At 36.3% G+C, this 25,885-nt stretch overlaps 1 protein-coding gene across 4 annotated transcripts in view; it reads left to right on the top strand.

The window, feature by feature from the left end:
* Positions 1-25,885, top strand: part of TUT7 (terminal uridylyl transferase 7) — a 54,169-nt gene that overhangs the window by 5,899 nt on the left and 22,385 nt on the right. For all 4 annotated transcript variants that reach the window (XM_019750120.2, XM_019750121.2, XM_019750118.2 and 1 more), the window contains exons 3-17: positions 818-999; positions 1,301-1,417; positions 2,465-2,642; positions 4,311-4,399; positions 6,088-6,139; positions 7,040-7,109; positions 8,234-8,360; positions 10,097-10,216; positions 13,111-13,263; positions 16,106-16,286; positions 17,652-18,724; positions 19,110-19,260; positions 20,340-20,426; positions 21,016-21,116; positions 22,892-22,949. In XM_019750120.2, the coding sequence (XP_019605679.2) occupies positions 818-999; positions 1,301-1,417; positions 2,465-2,642; positions 4,311-4,399; positions 6,088-6,139; positions 7,040-7,109; positions 8,234-8,360; positions 10,097-10,216; positions 13,111-13,263; positions 16,106-16,286; positions 17,652-18,724; positions 19,110-19,260; positions 20,340-20,426; positions 21,016-21,116; positions 22,892-22,949 (2,739 nt within the window). The remainder of the gene's footprint in view (positions 1-817; positions 1,000-1,300; positions 1,418-2,464; positions 2,643-4,310; positions 4,400-6,087; positions 6,140-7,039; positions 7,110-8,233; positions 8,361-10,096; positions 10,217-13,110; positions 13,264-16,105; positions 16,287-17,651; positions 18,725-19,109; positions 19,261-20,339; positions 20,427-21,015; positions 21,117-22,891; positions 22,950-25,885) is intronic.

The following is a 25,885-nucleotide window of genomic DNA, read 5'->3' as shown; positions in this document are numbered from 1 at the left end:
AGTTTAAAAAAGGGAACAGATTCGTTTATTATAAGGATTGTAGAACTAACAACACAGTCTATAAACTAATTAGTCTGTACTTGCAGAAAACTTCTATTTCAACTGCTAATTGTTTCTTTCTTTTGAAATGTGCTCAGTGTCCAGCAGGCCATCAAGAGAAGCTAAAGTGAAAGTAAAGATAAAATGGGAAATAGTTGTCCTTAGTGAATAAAATTTTGGCTTGGACTTCTTGATATTAACGTGGGGGGATGGCCCAATTATGTGAAAACTAAATTTAAATTTACAACTAAATGATGGATTTTTCACTCCAGATAAGAATTTAATTGATTTCTGAGTTCTTTGGAGATGCATTGTCCATCTTTGCTCTGTTGATTTTGTTCACTTATAAAAATAAAAACAAAATGGATAGTTTTCATTAGAATAAAAGGTATATTTACAGATCTATTAGAATATAGGAGATGCATATTATGACATATTAGATATATTAGAATTACAGGTATACTTGCCTTCAGAGGATAATTTTTACTATTACTTGAGTATGCTCAGCAGTATACCAGGAAGAGAAGGTAAAATCAAATTGTATGGTTGAAGTAGAATTCTTTTTAAGTTTCCAAAAAGATTATTTTTATGGATTGATGTATCCAAATGAGGTGCTTACTTAGTACTCAGCATTTTATCCATGGGAGAGCTACACCTTCCTTGTTGCTCTGTGTTCAGATATTACTCACGTGATTTAATTTATAAATATGTAAGTTATGCTTTTTACTCAGAGTGATATTACTGAATATCGCCAATAAAAATTTCCCCCTAACTTAAGAAAACAAGAAGCAGAGGTCCAGACCTCGGAAACCACGGAGGATAAGAAATGAAGACAATGAACAGGATGGAGACTTGGAAGGCCCTGTGATTGACGAGTCTGTGCTTTCAACGAAGGAGCTTCTGGGCTTACAGCAGGCTGAGGAGCGATTGAAAAGAGACTGCATTGACAGGCTGAAAAGGGTAACATCTATTATTTGTTAATTAAAATCCTGGTTTTGGTTTAAATTATGTCAGTAATTGGGAATATGTGCTTTGATGAATTAGGTATCCTACTTGAGTTATTAGTATTTAAGCACTACAAGTTAAAAGTGACACTCAGTTTGATTTAATAGCATTACTGTTAGGATAGTGATAAATCGTGACAAAATGTATTAACAATTTTTAAAGTGAAGGGGAAATCATCTTCTGGCTAATTTTTGTTAACCTGTATTTTTGAAAACACACATATATATATTTTTCTATAAATCTCTTCAAATTATAGCGACCAAGAAACTACCCTACAGCAAAGTACACTTGCAAACTTTGTGATGTTTTAATTGAATCCATTGCATTTGCCCATAAGCATATCAAAGAGAAGAGGCACAAGAAAAACATTAAGGTAAGTTTAATGTAACCCAAACAAATATGTTCACTTGTCAGTTGTTATTACCTGTTATCTTTGTGATTTCTCCTTTAGGCAGTGCTATTTAACTTTACAACTTACCATATTTTGCCATATATAATGTGCACTTTTTTGCCCAAATTTGTGAGGGAAAATAAGGATGTGCATTATACATGGGTGGTACTAATTCCATATCTATATAAATGTCTTTAATTCTTTTATTTATGCTTATGTGTTAAAAATGTAACTCTAGAAATCAATAACAATATCCGTATGCAAAATAATACCCTGCAATACGATAGTCAGTTTTGTTGAACTTTTGATGAACTTTCAACCACGAAGAGTTCTTGGCCTTCTGTGATATATAAATATCATAAATTTGTTACCAGTTCATCAAATTTCTTGTACCTTGTATCTGTTCTTATGTTTTGTAATTATTTGTTACATAAAATTTCTTGTACCATAATATGTTAAAAAATAAATGCTAAAATTCCTTTATAGTACAAAACTCAAGTACCTAAATGTAAACAAATAAAAATGTGGATTAAAAAATTAAAATGAAAGATTTATTTCTTCCCTGAAAGTTTGGGCCAAAAACGTGTGTGCGCATTATAGAGGGAAGCACATTATACACAGCAAAATACACGGTATATTATTGAATTTACTGTAGCCCAAATATTTTATACTGGTGAGATATGTTTTGCTGGGTAATCTTATGAATTTCGTTAAGGGCAGTATCAGGATGAATAAAATCATTGATAGGATCTAGGTATATGTCCTTATGCATGTAATAATAAAGCAAATAATTTATCATTGCTGTTTTTAATGTTCTTTCTTTGCTCTTTTTTCCTTATTCTTGCTTTGCTTTATTATTACTTTATATTCATAAAGAAGTATGTGTATGTTTGATAAGATGAAGACTTAACACAGCTAAAGTGAGAGGAAGAGCCATGAAAAATATTCCAGAATATTCTATGGGTATTAGTAAATGGTAGAAGGTAAAAAAGTGTGAGTCATTTTTAATCTCAATATTGATCTTAAAAGGAGAAGCAGGAAGAAGAGCTGCTTACTACATTACCCCCACCCACGCCCTCCCAGATAAATGCAATTGGTATCGCCATTGACAAAGTGGTACAGGAGTTTGGCTTACACAATGAGAACTTGGAACAGAGACTAGAAATTAAACGTGTCATGGAAAATGTGTTCCAACACAAGTTACCAGGTATTTTCTAGATTTGTTTTTCTATTTAGCTACCTAAAGGTACCTCATTCATTTTTTCTACTAGTAATTTTCACCTCATAGAAATTGCTTCTCCACGTCCTGAAGCTCTTAATTTTTTGTGTGTTTTTGTTTTTCCTGGCTTCCCCCAAAGTAGCAAGTAGACTTTTACATGCATTGTTATTAAACTTGTCTTCATTACGAATATCATTATGTGCATGTACTTGAAATTAAATGCCCTATATTATCGGCCTTATGAGACTCTTATATATTAATTCAGTTACTTTTCTATTTAAATTGACATGGTATTTTGAGTTAAAATAAGAAGTATCCTGGAGTCATTTTCAGATTATCTGTGTCCAGAAAAGACTCTGTTTAACCACACTTAAAAGAATTACAACATCTAAAATGAGCTTTGTAAACTAATTTGTAATAGATCTTGTGTACTGTTGAATTCATTTTCCATGTTATGTCTATGAAGCCATGGAAAACCATTTTTTGAAAAGTTCTACAAATGGTCCTAAACCATAGCTAGTGTTTGAATCACTATATAAATTATCACTGTATCACCCATAGAACCATTTGTTCTACTGAAAGATCATTCCATATAGTAGTAAATCATTCATATTGTGTATACTTTCATAAAAATAAAGTGAGAATCTGCTCATTTCATTATATGGGTACCTCATCCTTTATGTTGTAGTTAGGTTCCTGAAAAGTCGTTTGTAATTTCGATGACTTTTGCTATAGATTTCCATTGTAAAATTGAATGTACTTTTTAATGGGAAGCTATTAAAGACCAAAGAAATTACTTGACTTAACCTGAGGGGAGAAAAAAAACAACACAGTCCACTGATGAGAAGGGATCATTTTTTGGCATAATAACGATAAAACATTGAGAAAAAAATGCCATAAATACATATAGGCTGTACATATACACACACATCTTCCTCTGAAAAGTGAATCACCTGTTGTCTAGCATTTTAAGTTATATCCGTGAAAGCATTAGTTTTCTAAAGTCCTAAAGGGATTATATTATTTTTAATGCTTTTTGTTTATAATGTGATGAGTATTCATATTGAAAAGTAACTTTTTGTTGGAGGTCGATTTTATGATTTGGTTTATGGAAACATCTTTATAGTAAATTATACCTATGTGTGCTTTCTAAAAGGTGCGATGTTTACATTAACTCTTTAGTATACTATCAGGTTTATAAATGTAAAACAAAGTTGGGCGTTCCTTTTAGACTTTCACATTTTCAACATTTAAAAAATAGCAAATTGTATTTTCTGTACAAAATGTGAAATGATAATTCAGCAATTTTTTGTTTTTTACATGTTTTACAATTGACATGAAAAGAGTGGTTCTTAAGTTAAACCACAGTCTATGCATCCTTCCCTATTAAATAAAATAAAATTAAGGCAAAAGCAGAGTCACCCTTTCCTATCGGACTTGAATACTGTTTTGCTTTTGTGTGTAGTTTTGTTTGTTTGTTTGTTTTAAGGAGGGTGCAGCTCACAGTGGCTCATGCGGGATCGTAACCAACTGAGCTAACTGGCCACCCCATTGTGTGTAGTTTTAATTAATGGTTCCATTTCTGAAATAGCAGTTTTTGTTAATAACTTTCAAGAAATTTTACTTTATAATTTTCACTTGTTTAATTTCTTTCAGATTGTTCTCTAAGATTATATGGGTCATCCTGTAGCCGATTGGGTTTCAAAAATTCGGATATAAACATTGACATTCAGTTTCCAGCCATTGTAAGTATAAAATGAAATGCTGAAATTTTCGGAGTGGTACGGAAATTCTTTTTTCCAAACGTGAGCTATGTGTGAATATACTTTAGATATTTGAAACAGTTTAAGGGCAATGGTGACAGCTTTTTTCCTAAAATTTCTGTTCTTTTATGTTCTTCTGCCTGTCTTCAATTTTAGAGCATTTCTTTTGACACTACAGCTTTTCATACTTGCTTTACTTTATAGATGTTTCATACTTCAAGCACTGGTATTCTGACTATGTGAATCTAATGGGGTTATTTAGGTTCTGCTAACTTTAAAAGATTAAATTATCTTGGTAAAGTCAATTTTCCAATGGCAGAAAAGGATTTTAGGTTTTAAGCAATATAGATATGTAAACATCTATGACCTGAAAGCTTAATTCTCTCCTGAGTTTCCTCTTTTATACACCGACTTTGTTAAAATAATTATGCTTTTGAAGAACCACACCTAACCTAGCTTTCTGGTTTAAACATGATTCAGAAAGCTTTTGATGAGTCAGAATTTTAAAACTGGAAGGCACATTAGTAGATTATCCATTTATCCACTGTTGGTTCCCACAAACCAGTTTGCAAATTGTCCGTATCCATCTACCTGGGTTGCTAATTAAAAGTACAGATTCCTGGACCCTACTCCCAGATGTTCTGTTTCACAATGGTCAGCTGACCAATTGATTTTACTATTCTTTTAAACTTAAATTCTGATTAGTAATTTACTGGTGTAGTGGTTATTTTGATCTTATGTCATTTATTCATTTAGTAAACAGTCAAGAGTCTATGTTGTATGCCAGGCACCGTACTAGATGCTAGAGGACAACATAATGATTCCTCCCTCATGGAACTCATATCTAATGAAGGAGAGAAGCAATTACATACATATATAATTAATTATAATGTGAGCTATGAAGGGAGCAAGGTCTGTGCCAAAAAACAACAGGGATGTGCAGATACAGTAGTCATAAAACTCCCTTTGAAGAGATAACATTTAGGCTGAACTCTAAAAGATAAAAAAGAATGAGAATGAAAGAGCTAAGAGTGTTTCAGGCAGAGGGAACAGCATTTGCAAACACCCGGAATCAATAAGGAGATAAAGGGAGGATTGTATAGCTGTGATGAAGGGACCAAGAGAAAGAAGTGCATAAGATTAGAATAGAGAAGTGGGTTGGGGCCCAACATTCAGGATCGTAGACCATGGTAAAGAATTTCATTTGACCTAAGGGGAGTAAGAATCCATTGAGAATTTCAAGGAGGGCCATGACTAGATCTAATGCATGATTTTAAATGGAGCAAGGATTCGAGAAAGCCAAGACTAAAATGGAGAGTGAGTACGTGATCTGTTGAAGTAGTCTTATAGAGTGAGAGGTAACATTGTTCAGTTTGACAACTTCTAGCCACAACTTTGAGATTTGCTGAGAGGCTAATTACCTCAGGAATTGGTTAATTAGGAGTTAACCATGTAGAAGTTCTCTGGCCCACACTCATCCTCATTTGGTGCTCATCTCTCTTTCCTGACTAACCTGTGCACACACCATAATGACTATTTCCTTCACTCTGGTAGCAATGTACTTTCTAATTTCGAAAAGCAATTTAGATAACTTCAGATGACTGTGTGTTATCTCAGTGAAGCAAAAGTACTTATGGATTATTTGATGTGTTTATTGATTTATTTTCTAGATGTCTCAACCAGATGTTCTCTTACTTGTTCAGGAATGTTTAAAGAACAGTGGTAAGGCTAAATTCTTCCCACACTTTGTTCTTAAATGTATGTTTTGTCTATAATTTGAATATATTGTTTCTGAAACTTTGAAAATAGGAAGTCACGTTTTTAAATTTATTTATGTAATATCCACACAAAAACCAGAGTGAATGCCCATGAACTATTAGCAAGTGACAGTCCTGTTAGTTGTTTTACTATGCAGAATAACCCTTTTAGCTTGATGATAATACCACAATTTATAAAGATTAAGTGAGTCCTAGACCAAGACTAAAAAGACACAAAATATGTAAAATTTATTCTTGAGGGTAAAACTAAAGGAAAATATGCTTTATTCAGTAGTTTAAGTTAATACTTTAGAAGTGGTAAATAGTTGTGACCCAACCCTGATTCAACAAATAATTGTTCCCAGGTAGATTTGTCAGTTGTCTAAGTAATGTCCAGCTTGGGGCTTTATGGCTTTTTATGCTTTCCAAAGGCCTCATCAAACTACCTCATCTCTTGAATTAGTCTTTCCCATCCTTTTTGTTGAATTAAATATATAAACATATTTTCTTCCCTTATAGTCAGTATGTTGTTTAACCCCAAATATTTTTAGTAGCTTTTGCAGCAATTTTGTTTGAATGTCCTATCCATGTTTCTAATTATGTTATTCATATAATATTTAAATATTCTGATTCAATAATGTAGTCATTTCTAATCAAACATTGGTTTTGCAAAATAAAATTTTAAATTAATGTAATTATTTGATTCTTAAATATAATACTTTTTTACTTTTCAAGTGTCAGAGCTTTATTTAGTAATGATCTGTAAAAGGGCCAAACAGATAAGCCACAACTCGTACTTTATCTAGTTCTGTTTTTAAACAAAGGTTTAACTAACCTACTTAATAGTTTTTTCTTTTTTCCTCAGATTCTTTTATTGATGTTGATGCAGATTTCCATGCTAGGGTGCCAGTGGTGGTGTGCAGAGAGAAGCAAAGGTCTGTTTCTTTAAGCTGTTTATATATTAAATATCAACTTGCCAAAAGCACATGTATTTCACTAAATTTTAATGTCCAATTTCTAGATTATAAAATCCTTATGTGGCTAATTTCATGGATTTGCTATTAGCATTCTCTTTACATTTTGGCAATCGATGCAAAAGAAAACTTTTATTTTTAAAAGAATAAAATTACTGAAAAGGAAAAAATATAGGAAGGAAGCATTTTGACCCATTTCAACATGGTAAACAACTTTATCAAATAGTTAACTTGCCCTATCACCTTTATTTCCTATTCTTCTTAGCAGCATGTTTAGCAGTGCTAAACAATAACTAGTATGACTTCATCCATGTATCTCCTCCTCCATCTGGATATATTACTATCAAGACTATATATAGGCTGTTATGATTTTTTTTTTTAAATTAAAGTTTATTGGGGTGACAATTGTTAGTAAAGTTGCATGGATTTCTGGTGTACAATTCTATATTACATCATCTATAAATCCCATTGTGTGTTCACCACCCAGAGTCAGTTCTCCTTCCATCACCATATATTTGATCCCCTTTACCCTCATCTCCCACCCCCCTCACCCCTTACCCTCTGGTAACCACTAAACTGTTGTCTGTGTCTATGAGTTTTTGTTTCTCATTTGTTTGTCTTGTTCTTTTGTTGTTTTTGGTTTATACACCACATAGCAGTGAAATCATATGGCTCTCTGCTTTTTCTGTCTGACTTATTTCACTTAGCATATAATGATTCTTTATTAGGCAGATTCTTCTAATTCTTGGGAAAACTCTTTTACAAACATGAATTCATGCTCCCATTTGAAACATTTCACAGTATTTTCCTTATTTTCATTTTTCCCCAAAATAGTTTTAATATATGAAAACACAAGCTTTAGTTCTTGAAATTTAGAATTTACTCAGAAAATAGCTGCCATATCTTTTTTAAATCCAATTTCTTAAATGACCCATAAAGATTTAGTGAGTTTTACTTGATTTTCATTTTTAAGGTATTTATTTTCAGTATAAATTCGTTGTTGGCATAAAAGATACCTAATATGTATATAACACTTTTTTATCTTTGTCTTTTTCCTTTCAATTCTCACCTCCCACCCCTACCAGTGGTCTTGTTTGTAAAGTGAGTGCAGGAAATGAAAATGCTTGTCTGACAACAAATCATTTAACTGCCCTTGGAAAACTAGAATCAGAGCTGGTTCCTTTGGTGATTGCATTCAGGTACTGGGCAAAGGTAGGTTTGAGTTCTTTAAATGCATGAATGTGAGGTGTGATCAAACAATACGGTGAATGTCTAAATTTAAAAAAACAATGTATTACACATTGCCATTAATCCCCCTCAAAATACTCCCCCTCGCTTCAAACACACTTATCCCATTGTTCTTTCCACTTTCTGAAGCACTTCTGGAAGCTCTCTTTCATGAGTGTCTTCAGTTGCCCTGGCATGGCTGCATCTGTGTCCTGAATCCATTCAAAACATTTTCCTTTCATGGTCATTTTGACTTTGGGGAAGAGCCAGAAGTCGCATGGTGCCAGATCTGGTAAATAAGGTAGATGAGGACACACCATGATGTTTTTATTTAACAGAAATTGCCGTACCAGAAGCAATGTGTGAACATGGAGTGTTGTCATGATGGAGGATGAAACCGTTTGCCTATTTCATGTTAATGCATTGTTCGTGATTCACTTTAATTAGAACACCTTCTCTCAACAATAGCTCGCATCCGACTGACCGAACCAAACAAGTTCACATAGTTACTAAGATTTGATGTGCTGCTTCCCGTATTGAAGATCCCTGCCTTTCTTTTGGATGGCACTCAACAGCAGCATTCACTGTATTTTTTGATCCTATCTCATACTGTGTATGCATAAGCAGTATGCTTTGATTTTTGTATGATTAATCTTGAACGTTTGGGTGTGTATTTATAGACATCAAGAGCATAGGCATTGAGTATTGGAATAAAAATATTAATGTGGACAGAAAGGAAAGTTCAGTGTTTCTATTTCACTATAACAGTATTGCTCAAAAAATCAAAATGATTTATAACACTTATTAAAAATCAGATTTGTGGGCCAAATCCCAGAGGACATGACCCAAGAATTTACATTTTAACTAGTTTCCAGAGGTGATTCTTAGGCACAGGAAAGTTTGAAATAAAGCTTCGTTTCCAATAATCCACCTAGAGACTCCAAAAAATGGAAGCCACTGTCTTATCGTACTCGCATTTCCATAATGTTTTAAAAATAGCATCCCAATTGAAATGCTATAATAAACATTACCCCAAAAATGTAAGGTCCCATCATGATTATAAATTTGAGATTCTGTGAGATGCTTTATAGAGAAAAACCAAAGCTTTCCTGATTAAGATACGGCAGTAACAATACATAGTTCGTATTGCTTGAGTCCAGGATAAACAGAATGCCCCACTCTTAACTGATAGTTACAATATGCCATCCTTTGAAAGCTGTCTCTTGTTTTATCACTAAATAGGCCATGCTTTTTAAGTTGCTTCTGTTAGTGCTGATAAATTTGCCCACATTCTCTTTCCTGATCACGGATGTGGTCAAAGCATGCATTTTCAGGGCAGTAGGTTAGGATGAGGGGACCATTAAACTGAGCAAAGCCAGTTATCTTGCACTTGGAATCAAACCATTTTGACTCCACTAGCAAGTACTTTAAATAAGTGAATGGATTTATTGTGGATGTCAAAAACTGAAACATATTATTTTAGGGCCCTTCAGAGTAAGCTTAATTAACAAGATTAAACATTTGAAATTGAAGGTGTTATTCAAAACTACAATGTGGGTTTGCTCCAAAAGTATGAGGAAGTTTTACATTTTGTCACTGGTGTTTTGTTCTGAGTAGCAAATGATGTAATACAAGGACATGAAGTTACAGATTTTAAACCAAATTGCGCAAATGACAGGTTATTACCAAAGAATGCTTATCCTCTTTTCTCTCATTTGTAGCTTTGCAGTATAGATCGCCCTGAAGAAGGAGGTTTGCCACCGTATGTGTTTGCCCTGATGACCGTTTTCTTTCTTCAGCAGAGGAAAGAACCCCTTCTTCCTGTTTATCTAGGATCATGGGTATAAAACTGTTTTTGCTTATTTATCAGAGATTGATTTTATTGCAGCTCCCCAATCCCTTATGCATAATTTCAAAATCTGAAAACCTAACCAGAACTGACATGAATTTATTTATTCTAGTAGTGTGAACATTCATACCTTTCTGCCGAAATATTAACGTATTTGTTTATAAGATGTTGCCCTATACTCTGCTAAGGAGAACTTTTCTAGACTGAAAAAAACTCTTAATATGCAAAACACATATGATCCTGAGGGTTTCAAACGAGAATGTAAACGTGTATTAAATTTATCATTTGGTACACACTTTCTTTGGGTACAGTTTTGTAATTTGATACTTGAATTTGATACATATCACTTCCAGATATACTGGTGGAAGTGTTTGGTTCACTGAAACGTTTTTTCTGTTTCTAGTCTTTTAGTTCTCTTATTTCCCCCACTTCCCATGAAACAAAATAAAATATGTGTTGAACTTTTGAGATTGCTACATATACCACAAGATGCAAAACTTAGTAGTCAACTCTTGAATAATACTTTGGTATTATCTTTGAAATGAATTCAACTTCAGTAATGTGACCACTCTTTCTTTCTGGATAAAGTTTAGTTGATGTATTCATATAATGAGATTTAAGAATAAGGCATCTCCAAGTCAAAATTATATTATTCTCATCTTGGAAACCTCACTTTTAATCCCTAGGTATTTATCTTGATAAAATCTTACGTGTACACTTAACCTTTATAGAAAGTATCACTTGGTGGAAAGTGAACTTTGGCACGTTGGGTATTTTAACAACCTTTCTTCTTACTATGTGCAGGATTTTCATTATTTAAGGAGCATGTTCCAGAGCAGTAGTTCTTAACAATGGGTACATACCAAGAAATATGATTATAGGGAATGTTTTCTTAATAGATTGAGAATTAAGCAATGTCCTTTATCTACCAGGCCTTAGGAATAAAGACTAAAGTAGAATCAGCCTCTTATAAACTTTGTCCTGGGATAAGGGATGGCAGTCTGCTGTGTGTCCCAGGTGCCTAGAGGAAGCTCTCTTCATGTTTGTGATACTAAAATGAAAGAATTCAGGGCCTGGAGAAGGTGTCTCTGCTGGACTGCTCTGGTAGAATAAGTGAGAGTACAAAGTCAACCTTTAGTTGATAAATAACCGTTTCTGTCAGACCTAAGTAGGAGTCTGTAAAAGTCTGAATGATTCCCCCAGTTAAGCAGTTTCCCCCAATTTGCTCCAATTAAGCAATGAATTAAGCAGTTCATTGGGGGAAAGGAAGGTCTTTTTAACAATTGGTGCTGAAAACCCAGATATCCATAAGGAAAAAATGATACCCCTCACAACATATCCCTAAATTAACTCAAATTGAACCAAACATACCCCTAAATTTATTCAAAATGAACCAAAGACATAAATGTAATAGTTAAAACTATAAAACTCCCAGAAGAAAACCTAGAGAAAAGTCTTTGCAGCCTGGGGATAGGCAAGGATTTCTTAGGTAGAACCCTAAGAAATGCAAACCGCATCAATAGAGAAAAATATTGATAACCTCTTTAGAACTTACACTCTTCAAAAATCATCAAGAAAATGAAAACGTAAGCCACAATGAAGAAAAATATTGAATACATACATCTAACAAACAGTCACCACACCTGGTATTTTCCAGAGTGTTTTCTATAAGAGAGTGGTTCATTCTTTCAATCAGTAAGTATGTCCTTACTGAGCATTTACCTGTGCTGGGCACTGTTCTAGATGCTAAAGTTAGAGCAGTGAACAAAACAGTATCCTTTTCCTCGAGTTTATATATCCAGTGAGGTGAAAAAGATAAATAAGTACATATCAAGTGGTGGTAATTTCTCTGAGGGAAAATAAACCAGGGGAAGAAGGGCAGAAAGTGAAAAGGAAGGAGTTATTTTGAGGAAAAGATATTTGAGCAGAGCCTGAATGCAGTGAGGGAGAGTGGTCTATCTGATTATTAGGGGGAAGAACCTTCCAAGCAGAGGGAGTAGCAGATGTCAGCTGTGAGCCAGGAAAATAGAAAAGATGATCAGAGAAGAAGCAAAAGGCCAGATTGCGTGGGCCCTCTCTGGGCCCTGAAAAAGACTGAACTTTATCCTGAGTAGGAAGTCGTTATCAGGGGAACAACATGATGTCTTTTGTTTTGGAAAGATTACTCTGCTGAACCAAAGGAGTAGTCCATTTTGTGTGGAAATACACTTGGGAAGTAGGATACCACATCTACACCTCACCCCACAATTCATAATGTACATTACCTGTTTAAAGGCTGTCCCATTGTACAATAAAGAAACCTGTTCAACTTTGTTCCACACTTTTTAGACCTTTTGAGCCCAGACTATTTTCTTTAGCAATTTACATCTCAACAATATCAGTAGAAAAAAATTTCTTACATTTATTGAGCATGTACTACATGCCATATCCCATATCTGAATCCTTTGTATCCGTTATTTCATGTCACAACTATCTCATGAAAGAGGTTCTAGTGTCATCCTAGTGTCATCCGTTTTTACAGAAACCTGAGGCCTAAAGAAAGTACTTTACTGAAGGTCTCACAGCTAGTACATGAGGGAGCTGAGATTTGATGTTAGGCAGTTTTACTACAGAACCCACGGGCGTAGGCCTAGGCCGTGTTGCCTTCTCTTAGACTATTTGCTAAAGAATTCTTTCACAAAATCATTTCTTTTGCAAATCAAAACCACCTTTTTTACTTTAAAAACTATGTTTAAATTTACAGATGTCTCAGAGGTATTCCATAAATGATACCTTTTATATTTTCAATGAACTATATGTTATCTTTTCATTTCTTCCAGGTTTAATATGCTCCAATTGATATAAATTGTTTCTACCTTATGATAATGTGTGTCTAATTTTTCCTAGATTGAAGGATTCTCATTAAGTAAACTAGGCAACTTCAACCTTAAAGACATTCAGAAAGACACTGTGGTCTGGGAATACACAGATAATTGCACAGGGGATGCAGACACAGCAAAAGAAGAGGCACCAAAAGAAATACCTGTTAAAAGGGGACAGGTCTGTTCTCTCTGATTTCTAATGTTACCATCTAGTTTTAAATCAGTTTTTAAATGTAGAGTTTATGAGTTAATCATTCCTCCTCTCTTCTTTCCTCAGCTATCTTAACTATTTCATGAATGTTTCATTTCCTATTCTATTCAGTCCTTTGAATAGACAAGTAATGAGATAAGGTAAAATTCAGATTATTGGATCCAGTTATTTATGTAGTTCTTCTGTATGCAGGGTCCTGTGAAAGATACTGAAAATTCAAAGATAAATCCCTATCCTGAAAGAGCTTATATGGTATTGTGAGGTTTAAATATATGAAAAGTTAATTAACCTCAAATTACTAAAATAACAATGAATAAGTGTATGCTTTAATGAACTTGTCCCCATTCATATCATTACTGTGTTTCCCCAAAAATAAGACCTAGCTGGACAGTCAGCTCTAATGCATCTTTTGGAGCAGAAATTTATTTGAGACCCGATCTTACAGTAAAGAAAGAATTGCCATTTGAATTTCAAACAGAAATCTGAGCAGTGTAATTATACTAGTAATGACTAGGATTATGCCCCAAATTGGTGAATGGGTCCTGACCACACGACCTTCCTTACCCCTTTGGAGTGAAATGACAATAATATCCACAAAATACTTCTGAGAGCAGAGTTTTAATCCCAGCTGTACTTAAATAACTCATGTCACTCTTTTCTAGTCCATGCATAAAATGAGAAGATAGTGGTGAATCATAGATCCACCAGTGTGTTTTCTAGAATCCTTGAGAGTGGAAAAGGGAGGTGGTGCCTCTCTCCCACCAGAACAGCACCACTTCTGTCTGTTTTCTGTTTGGGGTTCCAGTGGTGGATAAGAGCACAGGCTATGGAGCCACAATATGGGAATTTCTATCCCAGCTTTCCCACTTCCTAGCTTGTGTGTCCTTGGGCAAGTGACTTAATCTTTCTGTGCCCCAGTTTCCTCACCTATTAATGGGGATGATATTGTACCTCTCATAGGGTCATTGATTTATAGAATGCTTAACTCAGTGCCGAAAAAGAAAGTGTTCTCTACTTTAAAAAAGAACAATAACCAAAAAACAGTTTAAGTACCACTTGTGTGTAGGTCAAAGGTCCCTTGAGTTCCATGTTATAATATTATCAAGTCATTTCAGTGAGATGCTTAACATTCCCTAGTAATGTTGAATATGACTTATGGTAAAGAGGTAAAATTTAGTGAGGCTTTCAATTTCTTGGGGTTTCTTTGTGTCCTCAACTGCAGTGTTTGGGACCTAGATAACTTACATTTTCAATCAGTTCTGCCTTGTAAATCCACCCAAAGACTTTGTCTTATTTGACAGACGCTTTGTGTTTGAGATTTAGTAGTTAATACAACACCATACCACTTGTTTTGAAGCTCAATATAATAAAGTGCAATTGGAAACAAATTTGTGTATTTTAGAAGGAAAAGCTATTTCTGTAAGTCCAATTAAATACTTTATCTTTACATTTTTATGCTACTTGGAGAGATTCATCATGCTGCCACTTCTGAAATTCAGTGAGATCTAGACACTGTTGAAATTGCATGGTGTGGTGACAGAGCACTGTACTGGGATGGGAGACATTGTTCTCATGCTGCCACTGACAAGCAGTAGGACTTTTGACAAGTCATGTCAACTCTTTGGGCTTCAGTTCCTTCTCTTGTGACCTCCCAGAGTTGAACTAGAGCACCTTACAGTTGTGACATGTTTCAAAGATAAATGGATTTCTTGTACTTAAAAGGCTATATATACCAAGTGAAAAAATAATACAGAGAGCAACCAAGTCTACCAGATGCTTTCCCTTGTTTCTGATTTAATCCTCGTAACTATCCTGTGTTATAGGTGGTATCATCCCTACTCTGCAGATAATGATAGCGACCATTTTTTGAACATGTGTGCCAGGCACTGTGCTAAGCTCTTTACAGACACTCTCTCACTCAGTCCTCCCAACAACCCTATGAGGTGGGTACTATGATCCCCATTGTTCAGATGAGGAAACTGAGGCTTAGACAGCTTTTATACCTTGACCAGGATCATACGCAGCTAGTACATAACAGAGTTGGATTTCAGACCTAAGCATGTCCCATTCCAAAACCAGTACTCTTAGCCACTGTGCTGTACTGCCAACTGAGAATGAAGCTAAGTCACAGAGCAGTTGAGAATCTATCAAGTGGCAGAATTAGTATTGGACCCTTTTTTGTTTTTCTTTCTAACTCGTATGCACTTTCCAATATAGTACGTCACAGTATGTTCCGACTTGTCAAGAGTCTGTGAATGTACAACTAGTATTAATTTCTAATAATCAAGAGTTATTGGACTTTAAAATCAATTTTAAATCACTGGCCAATTCAGTGAGCGAATGCACCTTCTCGAGAAGTGAGAGGAGTCTTTTTCCTTTTGCTCTATATCTTTAGCTGCCACTCATCTGTTGTGTGTGTGTGTGTGTATAACTGTGTAAAGGCGCCCTCCGGCGGCAGAAACAGGGAGAGCTCAGTGCTGAGAATAGTGAAAATCAATGCACAGTTCTCTCTCCACCTGTCATTAAGACTTCAAAATTAGCAGTGCTGCCTGATTACATACAACTGCCTGTCTATTCCTGTAATAATGACTAGATTTAAAAATACTCTAATCCCAGAAGTGCAGTGAAAGAATGCTATTTTCCCACCTGCGAAACAACCTAGAATGTGATTTATCTAAATGGATTGTCAAATTCATGTCTTTGCTAAGGTTTTTCAGATTTTTAAAAATTTGGTGCTTGAATCATCTCTAATTTTTCAGATTGTGTGACATCTGAAATAACCTGTGTGTTTTCTCTTTGCTATTAATAGGTATCATTAATATTTGATTTAAAACACCAGCCTTCAGTACCAGTTGGGCAGCTCTGGGTGGAATTGCTTCGATTCTATGCTTTAGAATTTAATTTGGCTGATTTAGTGATAAGTATCCGAGTCAAAGAATTGGTATCTCGTGAATCAAAGGATTGGCCCAAAAAGCGCATTGCCATTGAAGGTATCTGAAAATGTTTATTTTTAATTCCTTTTTTTTTTTTTTTTTTTTTAAGGTTCCAGTCTAACAGCATGCTTTTTATTTCAGTCTCTTTTCAGCTCCTACATGTAAGGTAGGCCTGACCCCAAAAGTGAAATAAATAGTTAGAATCTTGCATGTGTTACAGTGGATCATTCCAAGGGACCAGACTGTTCATTTCGGGGTTTTTAAGTGCAGCAATAAAACATCGTAATTACTTGAGCAACTGAAATAGTGGCTGACTGAGTCCTTGCTTTCTTTGTAAATTGCTTAACAACTTAGACCTTTAAAAAGTTTTGTCCCAGTAATGTGTGAATCCCCCTTTCCTCTTTTACTATTCTCATTTCTGAACTTTTAGTTTAGTCCTTTCATGAATTATTGTTAATGTTGTTGAATTTTGCAAAGGTTGAGGAAAATAGTTTTTCTCATGAAAATAACATTCTCTGTTGGATTCCTCACCATAGAAAGGATAGTTATTTTTGGAATATCTGCAATAATATTTAGAACTTATTCATAAAAACACTTTTTCTAGTAAAGGATCATTTAACTGAAACCATTGTATAAAAGACAAATAGACATCAAAGCTCTTCTCAGCTTTTCAAAGTCAGAAGGTTGAATGAAACTCCTGTAGAAATCTTAACTCTCCTCCTTCAAATGATTTAAAGAACCTCCTCAATGGAATTCTCTGATTTTTGCTTGATTTTTTTTTTTCAAGCTTTATATTGCATAAGAGGGTTTTTTGCATTTTGCATAAATTCTGTGTGCAGTCATGGGGATCTCACATTTTTAAACCCTCCCCTGCAGTTTCTCTGGCTCAGCTCTTCTGGCCAATTGCCTAACCTGCTGGAGTTCTAGGGGAGGAGAAAAGATTGAGAGAAGTGGTGTCTCTTCCTGGTGCCTCCCTCTCGCCCCTGAATTCAGTCCAGCCAGTTCAGTGATGGGGCTTCCCAGGGCAGAAGAGTGGAGGTAAGCTCTACAAACCACAGGACCTGGCTGAGTGGGGAGGCAGAGCACTCAGCAGAGCCTGGTGGGAAGCCCTCACTTCCCCAGGGCACAAGAGCTGCACTGATGATATCTTTTTTTACCTCCACAGTCACAGGACAAAATAGGGAAGGGGTACTGGTTCTGAACGGAATGGGTTCTCTATAGAGCAGACATTTAAGAAAACATTTCTTTTTGTTCTTAAACTGTATCTTCTTACTCCCCATCCTCAATTTTTTAAAAGCATGTGAGATACATGCTAAATTTTACTATTTATCCGTTGTCTATTTTTTTAATCAATACGCTTATTAATTTTTAAAACATGAAATACAAATGTATGCAGTAGTGGACTTTTTTTTTTCGTTACAGATCCCTACTCTGTTAAAAGAAATGTGGCAAGGACCCTAAATAATCAACCTGTGTTTGAATATATACTTCATTGTTTAAGGACAACGTATAAATATTTTGCTCTTCCACACAGAATTACAAAATCCAGCCTTCCAAAGCCTCTGAATACTGTTGCATGTATTTCGGAACATTCTAAAGAAGTAGCAAAGCATGATTCAGATGTACAAGCAAAAAATGATAAATTCGAAAACTCAGTTTTGGCCCAAGGTCCCAGTGCTGCCAGTTCAGCTGCAAACCTCTGCAAGGTACAGGCACTTACTTGTAAAGAGACTGCCAAAAGCTTTGGAAGCCCACCAGGAAACACACACATCACTGTACACGTGGAAAATTCAGACTGTATCAAGGCAGAGGTCAGTTATGATGACCATGAGGATGGGAAAGTACACCATCAAGAAACAGGAAGTAAAACTGAGAAAGAAAAAATTGGAAGGGAGGGCCAGCATCCTGTGACTGCTGAGAATCTAGGTTTAAGCAGTAGCAAACATGGAGAGCCCATCATCTGTGGCAAGACACAAAATGTTAAGACAGACAGCAGTTCGGATTTAGAAGACTTCCAAAATCCTACCAGTGAAGAGTGCGATGGACTTGCTGCTTTGGATAACAAGGCTGATGTGGATGAAGGAAGCATAGAAGGCGCTGATGAGCCAGAAGATGCTCTAAGCCACTTTGCCCCTTCAAGCCAGGGACAGACATTGGGAGCCATTCACTCTGATGAAGAGGAGGAGGAGGACGAAGAACCCAGGCTGTCCATTCCCCAAAGGGAAGATGAGGACGACATTGCTCATGACAATGAGTTAGACAACGCCTGCACTGGATCAGGGGATGAGGATGCCCTGTCTGAAGAGGATGAGGAAGTAGACGGGTCTCCTAAGTATGAAGATTTGAAAGAATCTGGAAAAGATATAAATGGAGCACTACGAATGGAACTTAATAAAATCAGTCTTAAGGAAGAAAATGTACACGAGGAAAATTCAACCGTGGGTCTGTCTGATTTCTTCTATGAATTTAGTAAATTCACCTTCACCAAAGGCAAGGTGGGTAATCAGTGCCACTCTTAGACATAGAACTGGGAGACTTGAAACAGTTGTAATGCATGTGATTTCAATTTTGTATACTAGAACAGGGCTCTCTCCGGTTTATTCCAGTACAACCAACCACCTAGTGCACCTCCCTCCTTAGACTCATGGGAATTTGCATAGGAGACGCAGAATACTGCTGGTAATGAAAATAACTGCATTCTCCTCTTTGAGTGTACCATCAGGATGTCCCTGTAGCAGATAGTTTTGGAGTGGCTGCACATTATGTTTTCATTCCTTTGGAAAGTGAAGAGGAGAGTACTTTCAAAAAACGATTCAAGATCCCTTTCTAGCAAATAAAGTTTTATCTTAAATCTTGTTTTGCTTTGCCATCTTCCTGCAGTCTCCAACAGTAGTGTGCAGTTTATGCAAACGAGAGGGTCATCTAAAGAAGGACTGTCCTGAAGACTTCAAAAGAATCCAACTGGAACCCTTGCCACCATTAACACCCAAATTTTTACATATCCTCGATCAAGTCTGCATCCAGTGTTACAGTAAGTTATTAACATTTCTTTTGATTTGTGAAAATAATACATTGATATTTTCTCAAGAGTCACCGGAATCACTAACCTGTTAGCCCCATTATAGGGACTAAGTCTATTCCATTCTCCATTGTATCTACAATGTTCTATGTATCCTGTTCCATTTGGGACACTGAGTAATTGTTCAAGAAAGACAAGGAGGGAGGATCTTTTAAATCTTAAGATTAGAGTACTATCATTTCCCAAAAGGTGGTGCTTGAAATGTATTTCTAAGTGCAGTTAGTAGTAGTTTGGAACAAGAAGTGTTCCACAGATCAAGTAGGGAATAACTCTACCTACTGCCCTCCCCACCTCCAATCCCCCTAACTCTTAGAGATTCACAGGGTACATTAGCATAATAAAGACTTCAGAGAAATGTTACAGTAAAGATTTATTTAACTATAATCCAACATTTCCAAAATTTGAGCATAGAATACTTCTAATTAATGCTAATTAGTAGTATACACAGTAGCCCTTTAAGAAATACCAGTTTGGGGAAGCATTGGTATGCAGAGGTTTAAAGTTCTACAAAGAAAAAACATTTAAAGGAGAGGCATTCAACTGCTTAGAGTGGAAGAACTTGAGGCATTACATTGTACATCTTGGGGTACATGTCTGTTAGAAAACACTTTTAACCAGTGGTTTATTTTTAAAACCTTTTTGGAGGTTATAAGCTATGAAAGGAAACTATAGGTTCTCCTTAGGAAAAAAATGTATACGCACACGCTCTCAAACTTTTGTATTCAAACTCTGGGAGAGTTCCCTAAAGGCTGCCCTTATAGACCCCTGGGAATCTGTGAAATCAAGTACCTGGAACCTTGTTCAGATTAGTTTCCATTTCAGAAGCAGTTCTTAGTGATGCAGTCTTTTTTTTTTTTTTTTTTTTTTAAGGCATTCTCTTTATTTAACATTGCTTATGCTGTCTACCGAGAAGACACAAAATTTAGAAGTTTTATTTTCTTGAGCCATTTAGGTTTTATTTTATAAAAATATAGTTTTTCAGAGAATCTGAACAATCTATGTTTCTCAATGTTTCTGTTTATTTTAAACAGAGGATTTTTCTCCAACTATTTTAGAAGAACAGGCACGTGAACATATTCGGCAAAACCTAGAAAGTTTCATAAAACAGGAGTTTCCAGGTAAATAACTTTTTACCTTTAAGAAAAGAAGGCTAGCGTGACTGTCCTTCAGAATGCATACATGTGTTACAAGCACATTAATTTTGAGAACAAGAATGTGACCTTGCAGTGATGGGGACGGCCTTCAGTTGTCTTATGACAGACCTAGGGTGGTCTTTGGGCTGCCCAATCCTAGTGTGCCAACAGAGAAGACTGTTGTAGTGTAGGATTTCTCTTAGCAGATGCCACAAATTTCATTCAGTATTCTTTCTGTTTAGAGTCAAAAGTTCACACCTCTAAAAAGTGAATTTATTTAGAAAATAGAAAGCTTGCAGTATTAAGTATGTTGAGGTGATCCACATTTTCCTCGAAAATGTTCTTACGTTTCAGAATAAAGTGGCACTTAGTCTGCGATGCCCTCTATGTGTTTATTTAAAGTAAATTTTGACAGAAAATATAACAAATGACTGGTTAATGAGAGAACATAATCATTAAGATTAATATACTCATAGGATAGTCGACTGGGTGTCTTTGATTCATGAAGAGGGCTGTTTTGATCTGAAAATTAAATGTACTAAAGATAATTAGTGATTACTTTTATCCCTAACAGGAACAAAATTGAGCTTGTTTGGCTCCTCCAAAAACGGGTTTGGGTTCAAACAGAGTGACCTTGACGTCTGCATGACAATTAATGGACTTGAAACTGCTGAGGTACCGTGACCACATAAACTTCATTTGCTATGGCACTGTGATTTGACAGTTTTGACTGACAGTACAGCTTCGTATTTTCCAAATTTATCAGGGCATATCGTATAGCGTATGCCATTTGGCACGATCTATCTGGCCAAATACAGTAACAAGTTTAAAGATGAATGTGAGGAATAGAAAGGTTTGTGCTTTCAACCTGTAGTACAAAGTGGATTTGAAAGTGACATTTGGGAATTCTAAAAAAGCAACACCAGCTTCTCCAGTGTCCCATTGGCATGGCCACAGGCTGACTTAGATGCATACACCCACATAAGGTTGTCTGAAAAGTTTGTTAGCAGGCAGGCAATATCATACAATGATAAGAGTGTAAAACTTGCGTCCAGAGACCTTAGATTCGAGACAGACTTAGTTTTATCAGTCTCTTCACATGTGGTCTTTGGTTGATAAAATGGAAATAATAATTCTGGTCCTCTTGCCTCAGGAGATAGTTATGCGTATCAGCTTGGATGTGTATGTGAAGAGTCAGCAAACAATGGCCACAGGCCAATTCAATCCACTGCCTGTTTTGTAAATACAGTTTTATTTGAACACAGTTACAACCCTTCCTTTACTGCCGCTTTGCTTTTACTCTGTAACTGTAGAATTCAGTAGTTGCAACAGGCCATATGGCCCTCAAAGTAGAAAAGGTTTGCCAGCCCTGAAGAATATGAAGGCATTTATAAAATACAAAATACTGTGGAAAGGTGGAAAGCCTGAGACGTACCGAATCCTTACTCTATTTAAACTTAACAACAGTCCAAATGCTGTATATCCAGATGAGTGATTCTGCTGTTGCTCAGCATATTTTTATGCCTTCCCTTAGTTTCAAGTCTTTTGAAGATGTATGTGATTTGGGGAAATAATCAAAAGTTATCTAGCCTGACTTTGGTGAATAAATTGGATAAGCAAGGTGGGGTCCGATATGTAGAATGACCTGACCTTATTGTACATCATCAAGATTGAATTTTTGTGAGACTTATAAGCTAGTTTTGAGGGCATTTCAAAAATACTCTGGGATGTAAATAACCATCAAAAAGGCTTATGTTGAAAAAGATAAGCCCAAGTGTTTTTAAGTAAGATCTATTTGAAACATTATTCATAGTTGCTGCATGACTTTCGTTTTGTACGTTATATTTTTAGCTAGTACTATGGAGAAATAATCTGAGCCTAATCTCTCTCCACAGCAGTTCATGCGCTCTTAATTAAACTATAATGAATGTCTACCCAGAATGAATTAGACGGGGCACAGAAGTGCCCTCTTACGTGTTTCCCTGAAAATAAGACCTAACTGGAAAATAAGCCCTAGCGTGATTTTTTCTGGATGACATCCCCTGAACATAAGCCCTAATGCATCTTTTGGAGCAAAACTTAATATAAGACCCTGTCTTATTTCAGGGAAACACAGTATTTATTCTGGCACATAGGGTACTTCTTAGTGACATAATTACCTAGAGGAAAAAAATTAAGATCCTTACTGGTTCAGAGACTTTTCTGGGGGCTCTGATTTCAGCCTTTGTTGAGCCTCCAAAAGCAATTAATAAATAGGGTGTATGGGGGTGGGGGGTTGTATCCTTAAGATATTTCCTATGAAAACCAATTAATGCTTGCCTAAAAGGGAAAAATGTGTATAAAATGAGTTGAAATTAATTGCATTATTTCTGAAGATAATGGAAACTATAACCAGGTTAGGAACCTGTTTTCCATTTTTGATTCAGTAGTTTGTGCCATTTCTGTTGCAGGGGTTGGACTGTGTAAGAACTATTGAAGAATTGGCAAGAGTCCTCAAAAAACATTCAGGTAACTCTAAACATTGTATAAAAATATTTTTGTCTTTTTATTAGTGTTTTCCATACTTAGAATGTAATGTCAATGAAAGTATAATGGCTTATTTTTAATAGCATATTTGCGTTATTGGTGTCTTTTTAAATACTTTAAAAAGTTCTGAGCAAAGAGTGGGAAGTTGTTGCGTAGGGGAGGTTCATGGAAGAGATGGGCTTGTTCTGATCTCAGATGATGATCGACATTTTTGGAAAAGACTAGGAAGAGACTTCATTCCTAAGACTGCATGGATGTGAACGTGAGAATTATGGTGTATGTTTTGGAGGACAGTGAGTAGATTGGTACATTTACCGAGGAGTTTTAAGTGGAAATTATTAGGAGATAAGGTAAAGTCTGTAGATTTTAGAAGCCACTGAGGTTTCTTCAGTAGAGAAGGAACCCAATAAAAGCAAAACTTAAGCTTTTTAGGCAGCTAATATAGTCTTTTAGGGAAGGTATTATATAATCTTAATAACGGCAGAAGAACCTTAATCAGGTGCCAGTGGTCTAAAAAGGAGAAGGATGTGAGAGATTCCAAAGGGAAATTTCCTAGATTTGGTATCTACAAGTAGGAAATAAGGGTTCAGACTGAAGTCTGGGTGCTTAAGAAATGGGAATGTTTACAGAGAACACCAGGATAGAGAGAGATGTTTAGTTTGCCATGAAGGTACAATCTTCAAGATAATTTTACTTAAGGGGCCGGCCCGGTGGCTCAGGCAGTTAGAGCTCCATGTTCCTAACTCCGAAGGCTGCGGGTTCGATTCCCACATAGGCCAGTGGGCTCTCAACCACAAAGTTGCCGGTTCAACTCCTCGAGTCCCGCAAGGGATGGTGGGCTCCACCCCCTGCAACTAAAATTGAACACGACACCTTGAGCTGAGCTGCCACCGGGAACACGGCACCTTGAGCTGAGCTGCTGCTGAGCTCCCCATGGCTCAGTTGGTTGGAATGCGTCCTCTCAACCACAAGGTTGCTGGTTCGCAAGGGATGGTGGGCTGTGTCTCCTGCAACTAGAAAAAAAACAGCAACGACCTGGAGCTGAGCTGCACCCTCCACAACTAAGATTGAAAGGACAACAACTTGACTTGGAAAAAAGTCCTGGAAGTACACACTGTTCCCCAGTAAAGTCCTGTTCCCCTTCCCCAATAAAATCTTTAAAAAATAATTTAAAAATTAAAAAAAAGATAATTTTACTTAACAGTAAGAACTAGAAAGAAGTAGTTGTCAATGAGGATTGAAGATTAAAATAAAAGTTTTGCATGAAAGCCTTGTAAAAAGAGAGAGCTATAGGCTAAGAATAAAACAGAATTCCCGGGGATCATTTGAGAGAAGTTGAAACTAAGGTTTGATTTCTGTGTGTAGAAATTAAGAAAGGACACTAACAAAGGAGCCATAGGAATGCCGAAGTAAGAAACACTGATGATGGATGTGCTGTAAATAAATCCTGGAGGATGGGCTCATAAGTGTCATAGTGGTTAACAGAGTCAGGATCTAGAATGGGAGCAAAGAAGTTGGTGGGGGTTCTGGGATCAGACTGTCTGGTTTTAAATCTTGGCTCCTCCACTTGCTGGCTGTGCGATCCCAGAAAGTCACTCAACTTCATTATAAGCACTCAGTTCCTCATCTGTAAAGTGCCAATAACGGTAAGAGCATTTAAGATTAAAAAAGGTAGTACGTTAAAGTACAGGGCCTAGCATACACTAAGTATTCAGTAAACATGAGCTTCCTTGCCCTTCCTCCCCATCAGTTGTAAGTTAGACTTCCTTTGTTGCCCACACAGACCTGTTTTGCTGAAATTTCTTCTGTCATCTACATACGTTTTCCCCCCAAGTTCCAGACCACTATGTATGTGCCCTCTTGATATCACCATTAAACTCTGAGAAGAAACTCAAACTCCAGCGTCTCAGAATGAACTCATCATCTTTACTACCTCCATTCTGAGTCCTCTTTCTTGGTTGTTGATATCAGCACCCCTGGAATCACCACAATGAATGAAGTGATAATTAGCCTGTCCTAGACTTGGTTCAGTAGCAGTCATACCTACCCACAGTCATACCTAGATTTGAATCCCAGCTCCACAATTTACCGGCTGCTATTCCTAAGCAAGTTCATTTCTCTGGGTCTGTGTTTCCTCATCTGTTAGATGAGCGTGAATAGTCTTAGGAGGTCATGTTTGTAAAGGATTCTAGGTACTCAGGAAATGGTAGCTCTTACTGGTACAGCCCTCCTTCTCCCTTAATCACCCTTCTCCACTCCCCCAACCCGTCCAGTTATAGATTCTCTCAGACATGTCTTGCTTCTTTTCTACATTCCTGTGTCACCATGCTAGTTCAGGCCCAGACCATTTTTCATAATGGTCACCCTGCCTCTATTCCAGGTGCCTCCAATCCATCCATTACCAGGGGTGTTTTCTAAATAGATGTGGTCAGTGATTCTCCTCAACTTATATCAGTGCATTGGCTTCTCTTTGCCTCTAAGGATAATTAGCAGGGTATATGTTCTCTATTTGGGCTCTTCCAGTTTCTGCCCCATCTCCTGTTACTCATTATTCCTTTCCCTAAAGTCCTATCTGTAGCCTGCACAATTCCATGGAAGTTCCCTGAATATGCTATTCTGTTTCAGACATCTACCCTTTCCATGTGCAGTTTTCCTTGCCTGGTAAATCCCCTCAGCTTCCTGTTTTTCATGTGTTCTCTTTGTTTTTTGGGTTTTTTTTCAAAGCCTAGCTCAGGCAATTCCCTCCTCTCCTGTTGAAGTTGATTCCTTCCTTTTACTGTCGTAACTTCTAGCTCCATGACAAGTAACTTTTGCTTTAAGAATTCAAATGATTTCCCCATGGGCTTTTCTCCATATTAGATATAGTCATATGAAGAGAATAGGCAGGGCCCATGTAGTCCAGACTTGACTAGTTTCTT

This window comes from Rhinolophus sinicus, linkage group LG04 (genome assembly GCF_036562045.2).
Source record: "Rhinolophus sinicus isolate RSC01 linkage group LG04, ASM3656204v1, whole genome shotgun sequence".
NCBI classification, from domain to species: domain Eukaryota; kingdom Metazoa; phylum Chordata; class Mammalia; order Chiroptera; family Rhinolophidae; genus Rhinolophus; species Rhinolophus sinicus.
Note: the sequence above shows the minus strand (reverse complement) of the source record. Positions and strands in the feature narration are given on the sequence as shown.